The sequence below is a fragment of the Mustela nivalis genome (genome assembly GCF_964662115.1).
Source record: "Mustela nivalis genome assembly, chromosome: 9".
NCBI lineage: Eukaryota > Metazoa > Chordata > Mammalia > Carnivora > Mustelidae > Mustela > Mustela nivalis.
In genome coordinates, this window is record NC_139028.1 from 105,423,443 (window position 1) to 105,451,416 (window position 27,974).

At 35.8% G+C, this 27,974-nt stretch overlaps 2 protein-coding genes, 1 long non-coding RNA gene and 1 pseudogene across 4 annotated transcripts in view; 2 read left to right on the forward strand and 2 right to left on the reverse strand.

Annotated features, from left to right (window-relative positions):
• LOC309873033 overlaps window positions 1-27,974 on the forward strand; it is a 697,683-nt gene that overhangs the window by 442,475 nt on the left and 227,234 nt on the right. The window lies entirely within an intron of this gene.
• On the forward strand, window positions 7,923-8,876 carry LOC309841290 (olfactory receptor 4P4-like; the record flags this gene model as incomplete). Its single annotated transcript, XM_082684183.1, has 1 exon — window positions 7,923-8,876. Exon 1 carries the CDS (start codon window positions 7,926-7,928, stop codon window positions 8,874-8,876), a length of 951 nt encoding a protein of 316 aa, XP_082540309.1. The 5' UTR covers window positions 7,923-7,925.
• LOC309841291 (olfactory receptor 4P4-like) lies at window positions 14,801-20,540 on the reverse strand (annotated as a pseudogene). Its single transcript has 2 exons — window positions 20,307-20,540; window positions 14,801-15,767 (listed from the first exon to the last, which is right to left on the reverse strand). The product of its transcript is annotated as an olfactory receptor 4P4-like (transcript).
• LOC309872961 (olfactory receptor 4P4-like) lies at window positions 26,996-27,919 on the reverse strand (the record flags this gene model as incomplete). Its single annotated transcript, XM_082747929.1, has 1 exon — window positions 26,996-27,919. One exon carries the CDS (start codon window positions 27,917-27,919, stop codon window positions 26,996-26,998), a length of 924 nt encoding a protein of 307 aa, XP_082604055.1.

Sequence of the window (27,974 nt, forward strand, 5' to 3'; positions counted from 1 at the left end):
CTTACATAGGGTCAGGACAAATGGTAAACAGAATTTCTGGGCATTGAGTGCTGATATCTCCTCAAATTCTATTATAGTCTCACTTACTGATATAACATTTTTACCCTAACACGTGTATTAAGAATGGATTATTTATTCTTTTATCTTTCCTTTTCTTCTGTCCTCCATTTCTCAGCCATCTATTTCATCACTGTTAGTCTCTAGCAATAAATAACTCAGGTTCCAGTCTTGATGGTGGGTCACTATTCTATTGTTCTATCTACTCTACCCATAAAGGTTACTTGAGATAATGATGCATATTGAACTGTATTGCATGTGTTTGTTTCTTTTGTATATTCTCATTTCAGAATTTTCTGAGGCTTATATAAAAGAAAATTTCCAAAATGGAGCAAGCAAGCCTTCTTAGGACAGTTTTTTTTTTTTTTAATAGGATCAGGAGTTCATAAGTGAGAAATCATTTATGCATGGCCCCATTAGAGAACCCATGAAGATTTCTGAAACTTTCAGAGAACTGCAAGCCCCAGCCTGGACTTAACTTCCTCCTTGCCATGACAACTGAATCATTGCATCCTTCACTTATAAAGGAGCTCCAAACGCTCATTTGCATGTTACCCCAACCAATCCAATTAACCCTAATTCCAATCTCTGTTTTACATAGAGGGCCTGAATGAGAATTAGACTCAAAGCCTTTCACCTGTATAACTCTGCTTCTCTTTGATTTCCTGGAAACACAATTTAGGTTTCTACCTGAACCTGTATCTCTCAAACAGTCATTTTAATTGCCCAAATAAATGTATGTTTTCAGTGAAGTAATTCTAAACCAGCACTACCCTAATGCTATTCCATGTTGTATTATTTTATTTATTTATTTATTTATTTATTTTAAGTTTTTATAAACATATATTTTTATCCCCAGGGGTACAGGTCTGTGAATCACCAGGTTTACACACTTCACAGCACTCACCAAATCACACACCCTCCCCAATGTCCATAATCCCACCCCCTTCTCCCAAACCCCCTCCCCCCAGCAACCCTCAGTTTGTTTTGTGAGATTAAGAGTCACTTATGGTTTGTCTCGCTCCCAATTCCATCTTGTTTCATTGATTCTTATTCTACCCACTTAAGCCCCCATGTTGCATCACCACTTCCTCAAATCAGGGAGATCATATGATAGTTGTCTTTCTCTGCTTGACTTATTTCGCTAAGCATGCTGTATTATTTTAATTCAGAAAGCAAGATGAGTGCAAGTCAGGCAGAGTTTCTGAATTGCTCTTTCTGACTAGAGCATTATGGAGCCTCCTGAGAAAGTGCTTGACACAAGCCGACACAAACATGAAAAGTAAAGTTAGATCTAGAAATTGCCCACAGGCACCCGAGTCAATACCATGGAGAGCAACACAAAGGCATTTGATGAAGATCTGTTCAGAAATGCCTCTGGGAATATAATTTCTTAGAGTTTCAAAGACCTATTAATTCTTGTGTTGTCATATGTTATATTCTGCTCTTCTGAATCAACTTTCGTCCAGCATTGGTATAAAATAAGTGACTCCTAGGAGTTAAAATGTATATCTGTTTTCGTAAGAATTTCAAAATACTTAATTTTTTCCTTCCTTTCTTCCTTTTCTTTTTCTTTTTCTTTCTTTCTCTCTCTGTCTCTCTCTTTCTTAAAATCCACTTCTTACATCCCTGATGGTTCAATGGATATTTAAGTTCTACTCCCCTTGCAAATATGTAAAGTGTTCTAAGATATGTTGAAATTTTCAAATTAATTTTTGAGAATTAACCTAAAATATGCTTGAATATTTGGTTTGTAAATCTCTGCATTTTATTTTATCTTTAGATACCGGAGAAGAATCAGCAGAGTGAGTACCTCAGGAGGGAGCTCCTCTGATTTCACCTAAAGGCAATCTTACAGCCACTGAGATCTAATGATCCATGAATTAACCATGCCACTTTCAATCGAGAATGCTCCACCAACTGTGCTTTGGGGTGGTTATATGCTATTTAAATTTATTCCACTTAATTCCATCCTTAAACCATATTTTCTCTAGCAGCATAAGATAATGTGATTACACAAAATAATTTCATGAACTATAGTCTTATTGTGCATTATTCATGAGCAGAATTCCACTTGAGAACAAAAACAATTGAGTTGAACTTAATGAAATTTTTAAGTTTCAGTGAAATGTATTGAGTCTCTTTTTGGTGCTTTTATATTTTCCATTATATTCTTAGGAAGGAATAACCCAATTTATGATTGCATGTCCCAATGATGAGTAATTTTCTAACATTCAAAAAACTTGTCATTCTAAAATGGACTAGATTTATCTGATTGAATTAGTGGAACTATCATGAGCCATATTCTGATATCATTAGGAGACAATCTGAACTTATGGTGGAAACTCTAACTATAAGAGCAATTATTATCTAAATAGCATAATTAATACATAATGAAGAATATTTATACAATGCAACCAAAGAAATAAAATTATAATTTGATTTTATTTTTATGGTGCAGGGAAATTACAGGCCAGTGATTAGTATTAAAAAGTCCCCAACAACAAACAATTTTATAGATTAATTTTTACTTCTTTTTACTAACAGATTGCTCCAAACTGAAATTTATCATGGTCAACCCCATTAATATATATTGTGACATTTTGATTTTTTGTTTTGTTTAGATTTTTTCCATGTTGACTTGGTGACAGATGTGTACATGGCAATCTCAGAGACTGTTAACTTGAAAAAGGAAAAGGAAGCTAATATGTGGCTTTGAACTATGTACAACACTGGGGCATTTCACATTATTTTTTATATTCTTCAATATAGTCTGAATTATGTAATAATTTATGGATTCTATAAATGTGGACAATGAAGCTTTAAGCAGTTAGCGATAATCTCAACATTTATAAATGGTATGGAAAGGGAGAAAGTTAACTTTGTTTACTGAGTTCTTTTTAAATGTTATTGGTGTATGGGAAAGGAAGATGTTAAACAAGGTTAAAGTGAAAAATGGGTATTGTTTTTGCTTAAACTGGGTAACTAACTTCTCATAGAACATTGGCCAGATTATTCAGATTTTAAACTTTATACATCTATTTTAAATAACCATAATTAAAGGGGAAGAAAGCATATATAAAGACACATTTTACTTAATATCAAACCTCTGACCACTGAAAGTATTTAGGTGAATTGTTTTCCTTTTATATTTAGATTGTTACTGCTATCAAAAAACAACTTGAAGCAAAACAGTTCACCGTTCAGTTATTATACTTCATGTTTCTATGTCTTTATTGTTCCATGATTCCAACTAGAAAATACATAAATCTCTTCCTTTCATCACTTACAATTTCAATTACTTGACAAACTGAGAAAATATGGCCAAGGATATATTACATGTTTCAATCACAATAAATCTATCATGGACTGCACTCACATTCACTTTTACTCAAGCTAACAGCAGTAATTATAATAGCATTTCCCACTCAGATATCAGGATGAGAGTTTAAGAACTGCTATGGGTGAAACATTGGTGATAATCTAGAAAATGAGTCAGAATCCTACAAGAAGGCAGGCACATTGCTATAACCGATGAAAAATTATTTCAAAATTATTTGGAATCAAGAATGCTGGACCACATATTTATATTAACTGCAAAATATATCCCTTAAGATATTAATAAATGTAGATTAGGTGATCTGTAATCTGTTATCTTGTACACTTTTTTTTTTTTAATAATTGTGATGAGAATTCAAAATGTATCTTCTCACTGCTTGTCTGCAGGACACCCTATCTTGTACTGCCCACAAACATGGACTGAAGCTCTGGACTGAGTGGGAATGAAGATATCTCTCCTCCACATGATATTACATATTGATGCTAAATTACCTAGATTATCTTGATCTGCATCTCTTTTATTGGAAACGCAGGGTTTAGATATATAAGTCACGTCCACTTTAAGTTGTTTAACAATTAACTTTGAGTCCATTTGTTTTAGGCAAACACATCTCTCTGCAAAAAGTATGCCATCTCCGAAATTAGGAATCATCACTGGCTGTAAAAGGGTAAGGAGAAAATTGATCATGAATCATAAAAGTACTAACCTCTATTTAATTACCATTCACTTTTGAACAGTGTGAACTGATAATTATGTTTGCTTTGTTAAAAACAAGAAAGAGGCCAGGAAGCCTGATAGTAGTATGAAAGTCATACTAGAAACAGATGGACTTTTGTTCTTCATGAAATTAGAGTTGAATGATAAATTAAAACGGTATGAGTTTCTTATAATATACCTGTTCAAAAATGTTACACTAGTTACCTCTAAAATGATCTTAAAGTCATAGGTTTTGAGTTTTTGGTGGATTTGATAACATCTAAATACCTTTGCTGTAGTAGCATTCTGTGTTTTTAAAATATACACACAGGGTGGCCAGAAATGGTAGTTAAATCAGGTTACATAAAGGTGGAAGCTGTGCTGTAGTGTCTGCATCTCACTGAGTGACATTTAATTCTTAAATGTTGGCTAAAACAGCTCCCAGATTATATTCTGTCTATCCTAACCTCTGTCTCTATATATAAATAAAGTCTCAAGATTCTGTGAAAATGCAAATTTGTGAATCTTTGATCCTTTCATTGATGTAGCATCTAGTTGCTGAGTATTGGAACAAATCTCTCTTGGAACTACATTCTGTATCATCTTCTTTTGTTGAATTTTATTCACTAGGTCATGTATAAAATACTGAAGTTCTAAGGAAAAGTCATGAAATAAAAACAGTGTAACTGTACTTGGGAAATTTCTATCTTTGATTTTTCACTTGCCATCACAAATTTAGATTAAAACAATTTTTGTTTAGCTTGTAAAATGTACATAGGAGAAATGGAAAAATTTATTTTTAAATTTTTAAATAATTTTAACAATTTTAAATAATTTTAAAATGTTAAATAATTTTAACAATTTTACAAATTGAATCCAGTGACAGCTTTTAAAGTGCCTGATAATATTTTAGTTTAAAATGTGCAATTGATAGTTTGTCCACAGGGCAAGGAAGATAGTCCTTTATTTATTTATTTATTTATTATTTTTTTTTAAGAGAGGGAGAGAGATAGAGGTGGGAGCAGAGGCAGAGGGAGAGGGAGAGAATCTTAAGCAGCTCCACACCCAGCACAAAGCTTGTATCTGCCTAATACAGGGCTCTATCTCATGACCCTGAGATCATGACCTGAGCCAACATCAAGAGTTGGACATTTAACCAACTGAGGCATCCTGGCACCCCACAAACTGATATATTTTTAATAAATTTTCATTCCTCATGATACACTCCGAAATAAAACAGAATTTGTCCAGAACATCCTGAAAGAAAAAGTTTCACCTATGCATAAACATGTACATTTTAAAATGTGCAAATTTTTTAACTGTGTAAATTAGTTATTTTCTTATCAAATAAAACTAATAATAATAAAATTATTTCAACCTAACATTTGATTATTCCAACATCATAAACAGTAATGCTGAAATTTACATCATTTTTCCTGTTATAGAATTATTTACAATAGATTTGTAAAATAAGAGAAATAAAAAAGAAACATAAATCTAGGGCTCAGGAATATATAATATGTACTCGATGATATCAATTTGCTTTTGGTAAATTTTATGGTATTGTTACCATGCTGCTAATTTTTTTATGCAGATTTCTATTTTTCTTTCCAGATATTTAACCCATAATTGGGATGAGAATTCAAAATGTATCTTCTCACTGCTGGTCTGCAGGATACCCCATCATCTTGGACTGCTCACAAGCATGTGCTGAAGCTCTCTGGACTGAGTGGGAATGAAGAGATCTGTCCTCCACATGATTATTACATATTGATGCTAAATTACCTAGATTATCTTGATCTGCATCTCTTTTATTGGAAACCCGGGGTTTGGATATTTAAGTGACGTCCACTTAAGTTGTTTATCTACCAATTAATTTTGAGTCAATTTGTTTTAGGCAAACACATCTCTCTGTAAACAGTATACCATCTCCTAAATTAGGAATCAGCACTGGCTGTAATAAGGTAAGGAAAAAATTGATCGCAGAATCATAAAATTATTAACATCTATTTAAGTAGCATTCACTATTGAACACAGTGAACTGATAATTGAGTTTGCTTTATTAAAAACAAGAGAGAGGTTAGGAAGCCTGACAGAGGTATCAAAGTCATAGTAGAAATAGATAGACTCTTTTTCTTCTTGATGAAATTAAAGTTGAATGATAAATTAAATGAGTTTCTTATAGTATATATTATTCAAAAATGCTAAATCAGTTACCTAAAATGATCTTAGAATCATGGGTTTTAGTTTTTGGTGGATTTGAAGACTTCTAAATACCTTTGCTATAGTAGCATTCTGTGTTTTAAAATATTCACCCAGGGTGGCCAGAAATGGTAGTTACATCAGGTTAGATAAAGAGAAAAGCTGTGCTGTAGTGTCTGCATCTCACGGAGTGACATTTAATTCCTCAGTGTTGGTTAAAAGAGCTCCCAGAGTATATTCTGTCTATCCAACCCTCTTTCTCTGTATATAAATAAAGTCTCAAGATTCTGTGAAAGATGCAAAATTGTGAATCTTTGATCCATTCACTGATGTAAAATCTAGTTGCTGAGTGTTGAAACAACTCTCTCTTTGAGGTACATTCTTTATCATATTCTTTGTTGAATTTTATTCCCTAGATCATGAATAAAATACTGAAGTTCCTAGGAAAAGTCATGAAATATAAATAGTGTAAATATAATTCTTTACATATTTCATTTTTCACTTGCAATCACAAATTTAGATTAATTTAAACAAATTTTATTTAGCTTGTAAAATGTAAATAGGAGAAATGAAAAAACTGGTTCTTTATTTTTTTACAAATTGAATCGCTTTTAATGTGCCTGATAGTATTTTAGTATTTTTTCTTATTTTTATTTTTTTTAAGATTTTCTTTATTTATTTGACAGAGTGAGATCACAAGTATACAGAGAGGCAGGCAGAGAGAGACAGGAGGAAGCAGTCTCCCCGCCAAGCAGAGAGCCCAATTCAGGACTCGATCCCATTACCCTGAGATCATGACCTGAGCCGAAGGCAGAGGCTTAACCCACTGAGCCACCCAAGTGCCCCGGTATTTTAGTTTAAAATATGCTATTGATAGTGTCTGTCCAAAGGCAAGGAAGATAATCTTATTTATTTATTTATTTATTTATTTATTCATTCATTCAGAGAAGGAGAGATGGAGATAGAGAGATGTGTGGGCAGAGGCAGAGGAAGATGGAGAAAATCTTAAGCAGCTCCACACCCAGCACAAAGCTTGTGTCTGTCTAATACAAAGCTCTATCTCACGACCCTGAGATCATGACCTGAGCCAACATTAAGAGTTGGACACTTAACCAACTGAGGCACCCTGGCACTTCACAAACTGATATAATTTTAATAAATTTTCATTCCTGAGGATATATTCCCAAATAAAAGAGAATTTGTCCAGAACATCCTGAAAGAAAAAGAGTTTCACCTATGCATAAACATGTACATTTTAAAATGTGCAAATTTTTAACTATGTAAATTATAGTCCTTTAGTTATCTAATTAATACAACTAATAATAATAAAATTATTGCTTTAACATAAACCTAATATTTGATTATTCCATCATCATGGACGGTACTGTTGAAAATTACATCATTTTTCCTGTTATGGAATTATTTCCAAAAGATTTCTAAAATTAGAAAAATAAAAAAAGAAGCATAAATCTAGGTATCAGGAATAAATAATATGTACTCGATGATATCAATTTGCTTTTGGGTAAATTTGATAGTATCGTTGCCATGCTGCTAATTTTGTATGCAGATTCCTATTTTTCTTTTCAGATATTTAACCCCTCTGTTTACAATCTATGCCAGTCTGAAATACATGGAGAACCAGAGGAATGTCTCAGAATTCATTCTCTTGGGACTTTCGTATGACCAGAACATGCAAATATTTTGCTTTGTGCTCTTCTTATTCTGTTATGTTGTCCTGTTGGCAGGAAACCTTCTGATCCTTGTCTCCATTCAATGCAGTCCTCTTTTGCACCAACCCATGTACTACTTCCTCAGCCACTTATCCTCTATGGACATCTGCTATACCTCTACCATTGCACCTAAATTTATTGCTGACCTGCTAGTGGAAAGAAAAACCATCTCCTATGGTAGTTGCATGTTACAGGTCTTTATAATGCACTTCTTTGGAATGATTGAAGTTTTAATCCTTACAATCATGGCCTTTGATCGCTACACTGCCATCTGCAAACCTCTCCACTACCTGCTTATCATGAACAGGACAAGGTGCCATCTCCTAGTCTTGGCTGCGTGGGCTGGTGGGGCTGTCCACTCCTTTCCTCAATTTCTTATGGTAATCAGGTTGCCCTTCTGTGGTCCTAATGAGATTGATCACTACTTTTGTGATATTTTTCCTTTGCTAAAGGTGGCCTGTACCGATACCTACATCACTGGTGTCCTTATGGTTGTCAATTCAGGACTGGTTACCTTAGTGACATTTGCGGTTTTGTTTTTTTCTTATATTATTATATTATTCAGTTTAAGGCATCACTCAGCTGAAGGAAGACGCAAAGCCCTCTCTACCTGTGGGTCTCATATCACTGTGATAGCTTTATTTTTTGGGCCTTCAATCTTTGCCTACCTTCGACCTCCAACCACTTTCTCTGAAGATAAAATATTTGCTCTGTTTTACACCATCATTGCTCCTATGTTCAATCCCTTAATCTATACGCTGAGAAATACAGAGATGAAACAGGCCATGAGAAAAACGTGGTGTCAAACATCAGGGCTCAACATCTTTTTAACTAAACAAAGGGCCAGCTAGACGTGCACAGGAAAGAGAGGAAACCATCACAAAGTTTACTTGTTCAACTGGTATCATGTTTATGAGTGACGGAACTTAGGACTTAAGAGTTTAATAATAACTATTATTAATAATAACTTAATACTAACTAGATAGAAATATTAATTTAATTTAAATATTAATTTAATCTTATTTAAAAATAAGATTAAAACATAGTTAATTTTTTAGGCTTTGAGACGGTAAGAACAAGTGTACAGGCACAAAATCAGTTATATGTACAGTTAAGACAATGTTATATAAGTTGTGAACTGTGATGGAAAAAGAAAATTTTAATAATTTTGTATTAGAAAATTCAGGTTTGGTGGCTAGACCACATGAGAAAACATTCTGTATAGCAAAGGAGTTGTTAAAGTCCATGATTTTGGAGGCACCTGGGTGGCTCAATGAGTTAAAGCCTCTGCCTTCAGTTCAGGTCATGATCCCAGGGTTCTGGGATCGAGCCCCACATTGGGCTCTTTGCTCAGCAGGGAGCCTGCTTCCCCATCTCTCTCTCTCTGCCTGCCTCTCTGCCTACTTGTGATCTCTGTCAAATAAATAAAATCTTAAAAAAAAAACACAATTTTAAGACCAAGTTTTGTTCATGATAGCATCTTCACCTAAATGAACTCAACTTGTATTTAGAAATTAATCACAGATCAATAAGTTCGCATAATCAAATCTGACCTAAAGTGATTCTCTGACTTTATCTCTCTTGTCTTCATATTGTAAATAAAAATAAATTAGTAAAGATAATGTCAGTTACTCAAAGTATTTAAAATATACTCACTGCTCTTCTACATATTGATCCATTTTTTAAAAATCCATAAAGGAACTGAATCATAAAATGCCAGAAATTAGTAAGCAAGTCACTATTTATCAGATCCAGAGTCTTTCTTATGTACACAAGTAAAACATAAACTAAAGACAAATAAGAGCTCAAACTTCAATCAAAACACCCTGTGACACAAATCACGGAAATGAATGGAAACGGCAGATCATCCGGGCACCTGGGTGGCTAAGTTGGTTAAGCCTCTGCCTTTGGCTCAGGTCATGATCTCAGGGTTTTGGGATCAAGCCCCACATCAGTCTCTTGACTCAGTGGGGATTCTGCTTCCCACGCCCCCCCCCCACTTGTGATCTCTATCTGTCAAATAAGTAAATTTAAAAAAAAAAAGAAAAAGAAAAAGAAATAAAGAAATGGCAAATCATCTTAGTAAGTAACATGAAGAGGAGATGCATGAAAAATAATTCCTAGAAGAATCTGAAAAAATTTAATCCAATCTCAGCTTCATGTTTTGGTTCCCATTTGCCTGGACATTTCTCTCTGCCCAAACACTTGTGTTTTCTCAGCAGAATGATTGGATTGCTTCCAGAGTTTGATTGATTTTGGTATTCCTGCCCCAGTGCCAAGGCAAAATCCAAGAACACACATAGAGGCAGTAGTGTCTGTCTGGGGATGCCAGAATCCTCTTTGGATGTTTCAACTCTGAGAACTTTATATATATATAACTAATACTTTTTTTCTCTTTCTTTTCTTTTTTTCTTTTCTTTATTTTTAAAGCCATGAAAACCTCTGAAATACTAGGGGAAAGATTATGTCCATTTCACAGAATTTCCTCTGACTGGTTATTTATTCATAGTTCTGTTTGCTCTGGTTAAATGTAACTATATTTTCAAAAAGTATTTGGATTATTTTTAAGTGTAAAGATCTAACATGTATATGTATACCTTTGTGTGTATGTGATTGAATCTGTGTGTGGGGGGGAACTTGAGGGTCTCAAGGATAAGGAATAAGCACTGCAAAGAATGTTATGCAACAAAACCAAAAACCTTTTATCATTTATTTTTTCTCATGATCCACAATATTTTGAGAGAAAAGTTATAAACATATTATATAATAAGCCCACAAAAAATGTTCTGAACTAAGATTATTTATCTACTTGCCAGATGTTCTTTCTAGGTTTCATTTTCCAGCCTACTGTATATTTTTTTAAGTTTTTGTTTGTTTGTTTGTTTGTTTTTTATTTATTTGAGAGAGATGGAAAGAGAACACAAGCAGGAGGAAAGTTAAAGGGAGAAAGGGAAGCAGGCTGCCTGCTGAGCATGGTGCCTGACTTGGGGCTTGATCCCAGGACCCGAAGACAATGACCTGAGCCTAAGGCATACACTCCCAATCAAGCTATGTGGTGCCCCACAATGTCTTCTATCTTCAAAAATATCTGTCAGTTAAATACATAGAAGTATTTCATAGGATGTTTTGCTCTGTATGTGAGCATAGAATATTTCAGAAATATTTAAGGTTGCAAATGTGTAGTTTAAGAAATCTTAACCATTTCTACTGGGATTTATTCCTAATTTAAACATTGGGGAGGGTATGTGCTTTGGTGAGTGCTATGAAGTGTGTAAACCTGGTGATTCACAGACCTGTACCCCTGGGGATAAAAATATATGTTTATAAAAAATAAAAATTAAAAAAAAAAATATATATATATCATCACAAAAGGAAAAAAGATGGCGGGGAAGTAGGAGGAGGCACTGTTTCAACCTGTACGCTAAAGTGAGCTGATTACCTATCAAAGAACTCAGATCACCCATGAAATCAACCTGAGATTAGAATTATACACTTCTGCATCTCTACAGGGGCAGAAGATTCCAGTGGGCAGGAAAAGCAGAGTGGGAACACCGTACTGATACCAGAAGATAAAAAAAGGGAGAGGGAGCCACCAGAAGCGACCCATTGGATAGTAATATCCCAAAACGAAAGTGCCCTTTGTTTGGGGACCAACATTAACTTGGAGTCTGGTTGAAAGCACTCAAAAAGAGCAAAGAATTGTGGGGGGAAATTGTGGGAATCGGGGCGGTTATGGACAGGGGCTTAAGTCCCCTGACCCAAGACAGACACCGCTGGTGCTGAGCCAGAGAGAGTGAGGCAAAAAATCTACGTCTTAGTCCCTGAGCGGCCAGTGCCCCTGAGAGTGTCTGGGTGGCTGCTGCTGTGAGGGTGAGGGAGCTTTGCCAGCTTGCACAACTACAGCCTTTTGTACTCTCCGTGCACACCATGCCACTAGAGTCTGAGTCGCGTCCAACACCCTCCTGTGAGAGAGGTGGATGCAGGCACCAGCCAGGGGCTCAATTTCAGGACCCTGGGATCATGACATGGCTTAAGGCAGAGGCCTAACCCACTTAGCCACCCAGGTGCCCCTTATATTTCCATTCTTATAACATGAAACCCTTGTCAAAGTTGTCATACCAATAAACACAGAAGTGGAGATATTTTGGAAATAGCTTAAGTCTTAAATAATAACAAATACGCATGGGTTTTCCTATTAGTCCTAGTTTCTGACATGGGGTAATTCTATAATCTACGTCTTCAAATCTTCAGGCTGGATTTTGTGCAACAAAAATGAGAATGTCTGGTATCCAAAAAGTTCTTGTCACAAGAAGATAATTTTCAATTATGTGCAGTGATGGATGTTAGCTACACTTACTGCAGTGACTATTCTCAATACATTATGTCAAAGAAACTAATATAACATCATACATCATTTATATCTCAATTCAAAAAGACGATGTTCTCAACTTATTAAACATGAAAGCCATAGTAAGAAGTCTGAAGTCATTTCTGTGAAAGCTGTTGATTTATAGAATGCTGAAGTCTCACTAACTTGGAATGTATGTCTAGATTTGTGGCAAAAATGTCATTAACCTGGGTCAATATTATGTGTAAATAATTTTGATCATTAATAGTGTTCTGAAAGAGAAATTTAGAATATTAAGACAGCATGATAATGAAAACAAATGATATCCACTAATTAAAGAGCCCTTTAAAATGAATTTGTTGTGTAAATATCTGAACTTCTACTTCATTTTCAGAGACAGCTTTCTTTGATCCAGCTAGGTTATGAAACAGGTAGAACACGCCTGGGAGAAAAGGTTTACTCTCACAACAGTTTTGCTTCTTTGTGTATAACTGCTGAGACAATCTGCCCACTCCCTCTTTGCTCTAACAGCTCTGGTGAGTTTCACTGTCCTCATTATATTTTTCTGCTCTTTATACTTGTTTGTACAGTGCCCCCAGACTGACTGCAGCTCTTGCATTTTACTTACGTATTCTAAAATACTTTCAATGCTTTTACCATCTTCCTTTAAATAAAATCTTGCTATCTAACATCTCTATAAGGACATTTGCTGTGTTTCTTAAGCAACCATTCTTTGAATCCTATCAAGCATGCAAAAAAGGCCTTCCCACATTTTTCCCCCCTTTGGAAAATCTTTTTCAGATGTCTCTTTCCTTCCACTTACAAACTTTGATATATCTGCCCATGACATAGTATATAGTTTTAATCAATAAAATTTATTTTTTTAAGCAGCTTTAGGTTCACAGCAAAACTGAGCAGACAGTACAAAGATTTCTCATAATACCCCTGTCCCCACACACAGACAGCCTCTCCCACCAGAGTGATACATCCATTTCCATCAAAGGAAACTACACTCACATGTAATTATCTCCCCAAATATTCTTTTCATTAGGTTCACACTTGATGTAGCACATTTTATGGGTTTTGATATGCATAAGGACATGTATCTGTACTAACATACAGATGTGCTTCCTGCTCTAAAAATCCTCTGAACTCTGTTCATTCTACCCTCCACACTGGTCTTTGGCAAACACTGATATTGACCATGTCTCCATTGTTTTGCCTTTTCCAGGATTCATATTGTTGCAATCACATAATAGGTAGCCTTTTCAGATTGGCTTCTTACACTTAGTCATACACATTGAAGTTTCCTATGTATCATGTCATGCTTGATAGTTCATTTGGTTTTAGCTCTGAATAACACTGATTGACCAGAAAATCACAATTTATTTGTCTGTTCACCAATGGAGAGAACTCTTGGTTGTTTCTGACATTTGACAGTTATAAATAAAACAGCTATAAACATCCATATGCAATCAAAATATGCTTGGAAAATGACATATGGCTTGCTTTTAGTGTTAGACCATGTCTTAATCTGTCTTTTGCTGGGCTTTTGTTCCCACGTACTTATCAATTATTACTTTATCAATTTTATTTTTAAGTCCCTTAAGATTTGTGGAAAATGTTTCATATTCTGTTAGATAGGTGCAAAAACAAGCAATTATGATTTTAGCATCCTCAATTCTTGGTTCTTAGTCTCTCTTGACTCTTAGTCTCTCTACTTCTAATATGAATTCAGGAGAATTAATCACCAGGAGCCACTTTAAGAGAGGTTTGAAAGGAAAAAAAAAAAAAAGAAAAAATTAAGTTGGTTCTATACAGATTTTTTTATTGCACAGCTGATTTCTGAATGCCACTACTGGAACTACAAGTGAAAGTTTTATCATAAAGATGCTCATGATGATTGGTGTTATATGCAAGTGAGGAATTGTTGAACACTAATGAAAAACTAATTATTGCCCTGTATGTTGGCTAACGAAACATGATGATAAAAAATAAGTAAGAAAAATAAAGTCAAGATTTAATTTGAGGTTTAAACTTCATCACTAGTGCAGAATGTGTATCACCATGTGGACTTGCATATAAGTCCAGGATGTTTAATAGAATTATCATTAATTTTTTTTGCCTTGATAATTCACTGATCAGATAGTGTTGCCTTGTCTGCTTTGGACCAGAGAGATTTGGTTTATTGGTTTGTTTGTTTGCTTCCTGCAAATGACCTATCCATACCACTGAATACTCCATAAAATTAAGTTTTCAGTTAATTCTGGTATGGGGGAGTTAGGATTCATTTAGCTATTGCACTAAGTTTCTTTCTAGTACCATTTTCTTCCATGCATTCCATTCATGACAGTGATGGAATATAAAGACCTTGAAATATTTCTTACCTCACTTACTCACATGAAGTCCGTTTTTATATAAATGTGTTTAGTTATACATTTCTTCACTATTCTTAATATTTGAAAATAATGTTTGACACCAAACATTTCTCATGGCATTCTTCATCTCTGTATTTCCCAGCATATAGATTAAGGGATTGAACATCGGAGCAACGATAGTAAGAAACAGAGCAAATATTTTGTCCTCAGAGAAAGTGGTTGGAGGCCGAAGGTAGACAAAGATTGAAGGCCCAAAAAATAAGCTGACCACAGTGATATGAGACCCACAGGTAGTGAGGGCTTTGTGTCTTCCCTCAGCTGAATGATGTCTTAGACTAAATAAAATAATGACATAAGAAAACAAACAAGACAACAAAGGTAACTAAGGTGACCATACCTGAATTGGCAACCACAAGGATCCCAGTGATGTAGGTGTCAGTGCAGGCAACTTTCAGCAGAGGGAAGATATCACAAAAGTAGTGATTGATTTCATTAGGACCACAAAAGGGCAACTGGATTGCTATCAATAATTGAGGAAAAGAATGGAGAGCCCCACCAGCCCACGCAGCCAAGACTAGGAGATGGCACCTTGTCCTGTGCATGATAATCACATAGTGGAGAGGTTTGCAGATGGCAACATAGCGATCAAAGGCCATGACTGTGAGGATAAAGACCTCAATACTCCCAAAGAAGTGCACAGCAAAAACCTAGAACATGCAACTACCATAAGAGATGGTTTTTGTTCCCCTTAGTAAGTCACCAATGAATTTGGGTGTGACGGTAGAGGTGTAGCAGATGTCCATAGAGGATAAGTGGCTGTGGAAGTAGTACATGGGTTGGTGAAAAAGAGGGTTGCATCGAGTGGAGACAAGGATCAAAAGGTTTCCTGCCAACAGGGCAACATAACAGAATAAGAAGATCACACAGCAAAATATTTGCATGTTCTGGCCATACGAAAGTCCTAAAAGTATGAATTCTGATATATTTCTCTGCTTCTCTATACACTTGAGTTTGCTCTATGTTACGCACAAATGAGTTATGTATCTAAAGAAAATAAACAGAAATCTGGTAAAAACTTAACAGTATGAACACAATGGTATAAAATTCACGAAAAGTAAATTGTCATGAATATCACATTAATATCATCATTCTGGATTTCTTTCATCAAGCTGTTTTATTTTATTGTTTTAATTCTATAGAAGTATTGAGGAATAATTTCATAATGGGAATAATGGGAAATATGCTTGTTTGCTCCTCATTTACTGATAATGATTTCTAAATATTTAAATGTTTTGGAAATTAAAAACCATTCATTATTATGAATTATATTATTTAGATAAAAAAAAGAGGATTTTTAAAAATTGTCCCAAGTCAAAAAATGTTTTGCTGCCTATATCTTAAGTCTTGTGGCTAATACATGAGGTCAGCATTCCTATTTTCAACATTTTCTGATCAAATTCTGTGGATTATCTGGCAGTATCCTTGGGAAATGGAAATGTATAAGCTTGAAGAGCTAAATGCTAATTTGTATATAGCACCCTCTTTTGCTATGTGACCAAAGATTGTGAATGGATCATGCTAAACCCATGAATTCATGTTATATAAAAAAGTGAAGAATGGTTTAAAAGTATATGGAAAATAATGATGAGCTGCAGAGTATTCAGCAGTTACTCTTAGGTAAAGACTATTGAAAAGCTTTAGGGAGGTTGAGTTCATTGACCTATTCCTACTCATTGCAAGTGATGCTGAAGCTTTGTTAATAAGGTAGAAATAACGTTAATTTTCAGATACAGTTATTGACCCAAAACAATTTGGTTTAAAAAGAATTCTTATGCAAGAAAACTGCAAACAATTTAAAAGCAGAATTCACTTGACTACTCCAAAGCTTTGATTTTAAAAAGAGGAAACTCAGATCAAGAGATCTAAGGATTTTTTTTCAAGATGAGGATATTATACACTGTGAATGATGGGACACAGAAATCCTGATTTCCCCCTCAATTTTGAATGAATTTTATGGGAGAGAGCTGAGAGAGATGATGATGAGTGTCATGAAGAAAACATGAAAAGTTTATTCTGAGCCCTCCTCTGAGTAGAAAATTACATGCAAGATAAGATGATGGATGGACACCCATTCTGTCTTCCTGAATATTTATGGAAATAAAGATATATGGACTATTTAACATTATTGTTGTCTGGAATTTTCTCATCCTAAAACATTTTAAATAATTTTCCTTCAGTTTTACCAACATGTAAATAGATTAAATCAAGAAATAGGGAGAAAATGACAACCTGAATAGACCAATATCTAGTAACAAGATTGAAGCAGTGATTAAAAATCTCCCAAAAAATAAGAGCCCATGACCTAGAAGCTCTTACATGTAAATAGAATTTTCTATCACAATTTCAAACTTCAGTGTAACAAAATCGTCATGCATCAGAAAGTAAAAAACACTTAGTGTAACAGAATGCAGGATCCTCAGGTGAAACTAGTCTATTTTAGGATGGCAGATGTTCTGAAATAAAAGAAAGTCTTCATTTTTGTACATATTCAAGCTTAAACTACCCTGTTTCAAAATAATTATATGGAAGACTGTCTGTATTTAAGATCTGTGGTCACAGTGAAATTCAGTGCCAACTTAAATATGGTTTATCTATCTCTACTATTTTGCTCTTTCCAAAAGGGAATTGTGTTTATAAATAATGTGCCATTAGTCTAAAGTATGGTAAAACACTTCTATAGTAATCAAATTGTCATATGCTGCAAGAGAAGTTATATGCTTTAGAATGAAATTACATAGAATACATATAAAGAACACACAAGCAGCCTAGCACATGTGTGGTGGGACCCTTCCCAAACCAAGGTGACAAGGGTAATTCACTAACCATAAGGTCTGAGTGGCTGTCTGGTTAGTTTGGGGCTGCATCAGGAAGCATTCCGTCTGCACATACTCACTCTGCCAGTTTGTGTCTAGTACCAAAACCTGGAGTCAAATGCAGAGAGTTACAGTCCTGGAATTCAAACACATCCAGATGAATTCTCTGCAAATATGTTGACAATCTCAACACGTCCTAAACCTTCTTCAGGTTATAGGGTTAGTGGCCTTCCAATATTCACTAAGTCTTAGTGATGCAAAAAGACGATCTTCATCCCTCAGGGAAGTAGCCTAGGAATTTGAAAGTGAATTAAACTGCTTAATAATAGTTCAGAAGAAAAAGTAAGAAAAGCGATTTTATATTCCTACAAATGCTTACACAGTTTTGAGTTCCTAGGAAAGATCCATTTATTCTATGCCTATCATTGAACACAATTTGACTCAGAGGAACAGAATAAACTTAATTGGTAATGATAGGAATTAATAGGTCTGTGAAATTTTTCTGTAATTATATTCCCAAAGGCATTTGAGACAGATCATGGTCCAAGTGCTGCAAATCCACCATCAACAGTAATGTGCTTGATGATCTTGGGTATAAACTTTCTACATTTGCCTATCTGAAAAAAAAATAAAGTCTCTTTTTTCCTAAAGGTGAAAAGGCTATAGTGTGACTGCCATGTGCTCTTCCAGCTTTGGAATAGGAAGGAAATTGTATCTTATAGTAGTATCAGGTTTGGGTTCAGAAACTCTAAGATGAAGTAGTAGAGGGAACACAAAAGATGGCCAGGTGGAGTTCTTTTTTTTTTTTTCTTCCTTTCTTTCTTTTTCTTTCTTTTTTTTTTTTTTTTTTTTTTAATTCAAGATCTTTGGTGTGCATCTTCGGTAGATAAATAAAATCAATGACTTGTGATATCATAATTGGAATGACCTTATTATTGATAAATGGGCTGTTGGAAAATGGGAGACAAGAAAAGAAAGGAATAAAAAATTCTCATTATGTGGGAGAGAGGAAAAGCAAAAATTATATGGGAAAATCAGAAGAAGGAAGCAAAGTATAGCAAAGCCTTTTTAATTTTTTTTAATTTTCATCTTTTTAAAAATTTTTTTATTTATTTTCAGCATAACAGTATTCATTATTTTTGCACCACACGCCGTGCTCCATGCAATCTGTGCCCTCTATAATACCCACCACCTGGTACCCCAACCTCCCACCCCCTGCCCCTTCAAAACCCTCAGATTGTTTTTCAGAGTCTATAGTCTCTCATTGTTCACCTCCCCTTCCAATTTCCCCCAACGTCCTTCTCCTCTCTATCTCCCCATGTCCTCCATGCTATTTGTTATGCTCCACAAATAAGTGAAACCATGTGATAATTGACTCTCTCTCCTTGACTTATTTCACTCAGCATAATCTCTTCAAGTCCTGTCCATGTTACCACAAAAGTTGGGTATTCATCCTTTCTGATGGAGGCATCATACTCCATAGTGCATATGGACCACATCTTCCTTATCCATTTGTCCATTGAAGGGCATCTTGGTTCTTTCCACAGTTTGGCAACTGTAGCCATTGCTGCTATAAACCTTAGGGCACAGATGGCCCTTCTTTTCCCTACAACTGTATCTTTGGGGTAAATACCCAGTAGTGCAATGGCAGGGTCATAGGGAAGGTCTATTTTTAACTTCTTGAGGAATCTCCACACTGTTCTCCAAAGAGGCTGCAACCAACTTGCATTCCCACCAACAGTGTAAGAGGGTACCCCTTTCTCCACATCCTTTCCAACACATGTTGTTTCCTGTCTTGCTAATTTTGGCCATTCTAACTGGTGTAAGGTGATATCTCAATGTGGTTTTAATTTGAATCTCCCTGAGGGCTAGTGATGATGAACATTTTTTCATGTGTCTGATAGCCATTTGTATTATTTTTATCTTTTACATTTAAAAAAACAATTGATTCAAGGACTTAAAAAATTTAATCTCACTATTTGATTACTTAGAAACAATCACTATGTGTATCGTACAATGTGTCTGGTCAACATTTAGTGTTTATCATTGAGGATGGTATATATTCTGCTTTTATTTGTGTCTCCATAATAAAACTGACAATGTAATGAAAGATATATTGTTGTTTACAGTGGTTTACCCTCACACAGTACTTTCCAGTCTTCTTTTAAAATTTAAATTCAATTAGCCATGGTATAGTACATCATTAGTTCTTGATGTAATGTTCAATGATTCATTAGTTGAATATAACACCAGGTGCTCACCTCATCATGTGCCTTCTTAACATGTTTCCCATCCTGTTTGTTATCTGCTCACTGACTATTCACAGGTGATTTAGACTCAGCCTCATCTGCCTGATGATAAGCTACCACAGTGATACAAGACCCACAGGTGAAGAGGGCTTTGTGTCTTCACTAAGCTGAGTGATGTCATAGACTAAATATAATGACATAAGAAACAAACAAGACAACAAAGTTAACTAAGGTGATCATACCTGAATTGGCAACCACAAGGACACCAGTTATGTAAGTATCAGTTCACGCAACTCTCAGAAAAGGGAAGATATCACAAAAGTAGTGATTGATTTCATTAGGACCACAAAACAGCAATTGAATTGCCATCAATAATTGAGGAAAAGAATGGAGAGCCCCACCAGCCCAAGCAGCCAACACTAGGAGATGGCACCTTTTCCTGTCCATGATAATCACATAGTGGAGAGGCAACGTAGCAATCAAAGGCCATGACTATGAGAATAAAGACCTCGGTACTCCCAAAGAAATGCATGGCAAATAGTTGTGACATGTAATTACCATAGGAGATGGATTTTGTCTCTCCTAGTAGGTCACCAATGAATTTAGATGTGACAGTAGAGGTATAGCAGATGTCCATAGAGGATAAGTGGCTGTGGAAGTAGTACATGGCTTGGTGAAAAAGAGGACTCCATCAAATGGAGACAAGGATCAGTTTTCCTGCCAACAGTTCAATGTAACAGAAGAAGAGGGGATGTAATATTGATCAGTATTGAATTGTATCAATGTAATGGAAAGTTAGCAAAACTTGAAGAGAGAAATACACCTATGAAATCAACATACTTATGGATTAAAATTTAATTTATATATATAAACTTATTTTAGATAAAATTTAATTTATATATAGATATAAATGTGTATATATATACATATGTGTTTGTGTGTGTGTGTGTGTGTATAGAGAGAGAGAGAGAAGTTTTTTAAATTTGAAAGTCATGTTTAGAATATGTTGGTTGGATTTTTACTTACCAGGTGATCTCATTAGATAAATTTCATTATCTCTGAGTAAAAGGTGTTTTCAATAGAGTCAAAATAAATGCTTAATTTTGTTACAGAAGATTAATGAATTTCACCATGAAAGCAGCCCATGTAAGTCCTGGTTCTGGAACTTTCCTATTTCCTTTATAAAGAAAAGCTTTCTCTCTTGGTTTTTGAAAATAAAAGGAAATAAAATCATTAGCATTTATGGTGAAATGTAAGGGCCTACTTAATCAGAGGGAGCCAGTTTGTTGTTTATGCAGAAAACTTAGATTGACTCTGCCCCTCCCAGAGGAACTTACTTGCAAAGCCCAGATACAAGGGCAGGTCAGGCCAGGTAGAGACAGCCAATCAGCGGGCTATGCCATTATCTACTAGGATGAATTGTAATTCAATTGGCCGTCCATGTGTGACCTAACATGACTGTGCAGTTTTCTCTGTGTATTACAATCTCATTAGCCACCTGTGTATAGCTCGGCTAACCTACCTCTATAAAAGTTAGTCTGTGAGGCTGGGAAGGGTTGCCTCTTTGCAAGAGACGGCCCTGACCCGTCAGTTTGATTCTCGATGCTTGGCAGGAAATTAAGCTTTGATTGACCTTCCCTTTCTATCAGTCTCTCTCCATTTATTACAGACCCTAACAGAAAAATGCTTTTGTTTGTTTTCTCCCCAAAAGTTGTATATTCATTGGTTTTAGGTTGGAAATATATACACGTGTTCTCTCTAATTTCCGGGGGTCATTTAAAGTACATTACCTGGGAGAATATAACCCCAAACCTTCCTCTCACTCTCTGGGATGAGACATTTCCCAATAGAAAAGTTGGCCAATGTACAGCTAAACAAGGCTTAGTTCCTTTCCAGTCTTAAAAAAATAGCTACGCCATGGTTAATAACTTTTTATACTCTGAGGAGTTGGACACAAACTAAGAGTTCTCTTCTCTTCATTATTGATACTGGGTAAATCATGTGCTTCCTGTTGAAACAGATTCTGAGGAACAATACAGAAAAATGTCTCAGCAGAGGTTAAACTAGAAAATGCCAAAGACACCTCAGGCCAGCTTTTGAAGTCTGCTTTAGCACAGAATAAATGAATTGAACAGTGGGTGGCAAACTTCTGTGTGAGACTTCATACCCCAATGGCCCTACTTCCTCCAGCCCCCACATTGGCAACCAGTTTCACAGACTTAACTCTGAGAGTGGTGTAAATTTATACACTTCCTCCTACAGATACCACAATGAGGACTTTGTTCAAAAAAATGAAGAAAATGTTCCTCTAAAAGAAATAAGATGTATTTGTAATTCAGGGAAACCAATTACAAAGAGATATACAGTGGTAAACATGATTAAAATAGCAAGAAAGGGGCACATAACTGAGGGAAGCTTGAGTAGCACATGATAATACCATTGACCCTGGAACAGAATGGGCTATTCAAGGTGAATTGTGTTACATGTGGAATTTTTTCAATAAATACAGTACAGTACTATATTTACTCTTCTTTATGAGTTTCCTACTAACTAGTTTATTTTGTTATAAAAATGCAGTGTATAACACATATATCTTGCACAACATATAAAATATGTGTTAATCAACTGCTCATGTTATTGGTAGGACTTCCAGTCAACAGTAGATGATTAGTAGTTAAGTTTGGGGCAGAGCTCAAAAAATTATACATGCCACTAATCCCCACATTGTTCAAGGATCACCTGTAGATTATAAAAGGTACAACTGAGAGACTTTCTGACCTGAGTGAACAATATGAACAAAGACTTGAGGCAGACTGAGAATGTCTGAAAATGATGCATCGGTTACAATCGGGACCAGATAAGGACAGTATGCAGACTCATTTGGGAGAGAAGTGAGGAATTTGGTTGTTACTAGGGCAACCACAGTCTAAATAACATTGGAAACCATAGACCTGGTTATCCCTCTATGCAGGAAACAAAAAATTTGTTATATGGAAAAACATATGTTAGTAATTTGAGAAAAAAAAAACTCTTGTAATGTTTGTCTATAAAAATGTTGACCTTATGTTTGAAAGAACATTTTTTCCTATTTTCTACACAAAAAATTTACTGACTTTTCACAAACAACATTGATGTGCTGGGATTTACAATGACTGTGGAGCTTGAATGGTGTGTGGACAAGACACAGTTATAAGGATTGTGAAGCAACTGCCTTCTGTTGGTGGTGTCGGTAGGCTAACATAAAGGATGAGGTAGTTACTACTTGGTCTACACAACTTCAGGTAAACCATCAGAATGAGAGCTTTTCTGTTGCAGTTAGGTCTCCAGAAGCCCAAACACAGACCCTGATGAAAATAAGGTCATGGGTTTGATCATAGACATGGGAGTACTATAAAGGGAACTGAAAGCACAGCCTCTACAGTCTCTTATGTCAACAACAGAACCACAAAAAGAAAAAAAAAATTGAAACAAATCTAAGATGATGTGTTTTGGGGTTGAATCTGAGAATTTTGAGAAACCAATTGCCGTGAAGCCTCTCCACAAACAGAATCCCCTCCTCCATATTTCTAGAGAACAGATTCTCATGGCCTGGGGATAATATAATAACATGACCTGAGTTATTTTCTTGCAAAACCATGCTTATATTCTTAAGGTCTGATAGGCTTAATATAGTTTGATAAAATTCCTGCAAAATCATCTCGTTCCTCTCAGTCATCTTCTATTGCTTTAGAAGAAGTTGGCTGAAAAGGAAATATATGATTGTATCTGTTTATATTTAGTTCTTTCTGGCACCAACTGAAATGGAATGTTGTAATATTAAAAATCCAAATACAAAACCACTAAAAAAGATGGGGATTAAGGAAAATCTTGTTAACAAATCCTCAACCAGTGCATGGATTGTCTGCTTTGCACAGACCAAGAGATAACTAAAGCCTAGATCTATTTCAATTTGTGACAGTTGCTAAAGGTTTTACTTGTGTTTAGGGACTTTGTGTGGGTAGAAATTGTGACTAAATGGGTAGACCTTATAAGCAAAATATAAGTCATACAAATGCTCACTACATGTTGTACACTGTGGAGGAAATTCTCAGTGGTTGTAGATGAGATGAAATGTTTCGTGGATATCAGCCACCCTCTTTTCCCAGCTACCCAAGTTCTAATTTAGTCTAGGGCTAAAGCAGACATGGATGGGGCACCTGGGTGGCTCAGGAATTTAAGCATCTGACTCTTGGTTTCAGCTGAGGTCATGATCTCAGCATTGTGAGATTGAACCTGGCATTTGACTCCTCTGTCGGTACGGAGTCTGCTTGAAAGTCTCTTGCCCTCTCCCCCCGACCCTCGTCCTGCTTTCTCTAAAATAAATAACATAAAAAATCTTAACCAAAAAATAAAGTGGTCAAGGTGGTTTAGGAAGCTTCTCTATGAAGGCTATTGTTAGGGTTGAACAATATGAAATTTCCCTCTAAAATTTCATCTGGCTTCTGTGACTACCAAGTACCAAATGTTTGTAGTTATTATGACTGCAAGAGATAACCCCAAGTTTCATGTGTAAAACAACTAATTTACTATAAACTTGGGCTCAATGGATCAGGAATTTAGACATAGTGAGGATGGCTTGCCTATGCCACATGACATCTGAGGTCTCAACTGAGTAAACACAAGGACTGGGAATGCCCACTAGCTAGCAACTGAAGACATCTGGTGTCATCTTGACTTACATGTCTGGCAGTTGCCACTGGTTGTAGGCCCAGACATCAGATGAACTATTGGCCATACAATTCTAAGTCTGGCCTCTACACATGGTATCTCTATATGGACCAGTTAGGAAATATTGCTATGGCCTTGTTTGGAAGCTGTCACACCAGCATTGAATGCCCAACATATTCACTCCTCAGGAAGTCCACTCACTGCTGAGATAGCAAGTTGATTACACTGAAAACCTTCCATCATGGAGGAAACCAAATTTGTCTTCACTGAAATAGACACTTATTCTGGATATAGATTTATCTTTCCTGCTTATAATGCTTGTACCAGCAGCACAAAGCATTGACTTATGGAATGCCTTATTCACCATCATACTATTTCACTTTGGATTGATTCTGATCCAGTAATGTATTTCTTCCAGTAAAGATGCTTAGTAGTGGACATACACACTGAAATTCATAGATTCTACCACACATTCTGTTGAGTTCCTGAAATTTTATATATTGAATACCTAGATCCAAGTAACTCAGAAGGTGACTATTTAGAGATAGGGCCATTAAAGGGGCAATTAATTTACAATGAGGACTTTATGGTGGGCCCTAACCCAATGTGGTAGGCATCCTTATAAGAGAAAATTTGGACACACAGAAAAAACACCAGGAATGTGTGTTCACAGAGAAGACCATGTGAGGACATATGGAGAAGGCAGCCTTCTGTTAAGCCAAAGAGATAGACCTTTGAAGAAAGTAAATCTGTCAGTAGTTTAACCATGGTCTTTCAGACCCCAGAAGTTACAGAAAATATATTTTTTGTTGTTCAAGCCATCCTATCTATGGTATTATTTTATGGCAGCCTCAGGGAACTCATTTATACCCCATTTATCTAGGTAACTGATTAGATACAATGAAGAAATGGTTTACCGAACACACCGCCAATCAAGAAATAGCACCCTGAAAAGCTTGAGTTATATTTTCAAGGATGTGTTGACCAAGAGATGGTTATATTTCTCCCATAGCCACCATAAAGAGTTATAGAATCCTATGGAATTGAAGGATGTATTTGCAAGTGCCTCCTTTATTATTACACTAAAGTACTTTATATTTCTGTTCCTGTACCAAAAGTTTTCAGCTCATCTGGCCTTTAGGTTTTAGTTATAGATGTTTGGTTTCATGAGGGACCACAACAATTACTTTAATGAACTGGAAACTGAAGTTGCCACCTAGACACCATTTGGGGTCTTTATGCCTTTACTAAACCAAAAGATAAAAGGGGGTTGGAGGAATTGGTATTGATGATGAAATGACATCTGTTTGTTTGACACAATGGAACATGAATGATCACTATTTGGAACACAGCCCATCTCTTAAAATTTCTATAACTAATAGTAAACGTTACTTTAAAAAATGGCAGGACCATTAAAGATTCAGAATGTCAAGAATAAAAATTTGGCACACATTATTAGATAATGAACCCCAATAATGAAGGTTAACCTTAAATCAAAGGGAAGAGTGAGTAGGCAGTGCAAGGAAGAAAGGTATCAATGTTAACTTAAATCTAATGATCAATCATAGAAACAAGGACCCTTGTAGCAATGTAACAGTGTATTGAGTAATTTTAAAGCCTGTTCTTAATGTTACAGATCTTTCAGGAAGGATTATAACCTGAACTAAAAGAGAAACTTACACAAACTTAACTTTGTCCAAATGTTGAGAATATTAGGTTTCATTTCTGGAAGGGAGAGAGGGAGACTAGGCTCAAATATCATATAGAAGAGTGTTTATGAATGCTGAATAGCTCATGTACCTATTGCCCTCAGCTCAAAAACCTACCATATATGCTCTCCTCTGAGATCATGGAAGTAAAATCTACCTGTATTTCTAATCTACCAGATAGTTTCCTATTGTTTCTACCAACAGGATTCACACTGTAGTGATAATGGAGTCAAGAGAAGGGGAAAAAAAAACTTCATACATGTTCAAGATAAAAGTATCAAATTAAGGAGTACTTGGGACTGGCGTGTGAGGAGATTAGATCTGGTTCTAACCAGAATGAAATGAAAAAATAACTGAAAATTGTCCAATCATCAATAATAATATAATAACTTTGTGTGGTGACAGATGATAATTAGACTCATTGTGAAGATAATTTCAAAGTGTACAAAATATTGAATCACTGTGATGTATACCTGAAGTTGACAGGATGTCATATGTCAATAATACTTGAATAAAAAATACAAAAAAATCTTTAAAAATAATAAATTTATACAGTCAGTAGAGGTCTGAGGAAATGCTAAAGATTCTGTGCTCCAACCTGTGGTTGGCTTTTGCAATCATGATATACTCATGATATCATTTCTTCTTACTTCTAAGGCTCAAGATAGTATCCTAAAATGAAATTCTAGAATGTTCTTAATATAAGTTACTTCCCTTCCCCAAACAAATGATACCACATTTTCTTCACAGCATTCTTCATCTCCATGTTTCTCAGTGTATAGATCAGAGGGTTGAACATGGGGACAATGATGGTGTAGAAAAGAGCAAACACTTTGTCTTCGGGAAAAGTTGAAGGGGGCCGAATGTAAACGAAGAGAACAGGCACAAAGAACAGAACGACGACTGTGACATGGGAACTGCAAGTGGAAAGAGCTTTGGAGCGGCTCTCTGCAGGGTAAGCCCTAAGGGTGTATAATATCAAAAAATAGGACACCATCAAAATCACAAAAGTCATCAGAGCAATCAGTCCTGAATTAACAACGACCAAGAGACCAATTCTGTCTGTGTCCATGCAGGCCAGCTTCAGTAAAGGATACACGTCGAAGTAGTGATCTATCTCACTGGGGCCACAGAAGGGTAGGAAGATGGTGAGGAGGAACTGACTGGCAGAGTGGATTAAGGCCCCAGTACAGCAGGCTGTGATGATTGCGTGACACCTCTCTCTGCTCATGATGACGGTGTAGTGCAGGGGCTTACAGATGGCCACATAGCGGTCATAGGCCATCCCTGTGAGGATGAAGATCTCCACGCCTCCAAATAAATGTGTGGTAAAAAGCTGTGTCATGCAGTTGCTGTAGGAAATGGTCTTCCTTTCTGCCAGTAAATCAGCCATTAGTTTAGGTGTCACTGTTGAGGTGTAGCAAAGGTCGGAGAGTGAGAGGCAATTAAGGAAGAAATACATGGGTTGGTTCATTAGTGGACTGCATGTGATAGAAATTATTATAAGCAAGTTTCCCACCCAAATGGCAATGTAGCAAAATAAAAACAATACAAAGCAGAGGATTTCAATATTCTTGTTTTGAGAGAGTCCCAAGAGAATAAACACAGTGACGTTATTCTTAGTTTCCATGATCCAGTGCTCTAAAAATTCTTAACGGTCTCCTGAAAAGACATATTGCACAAGT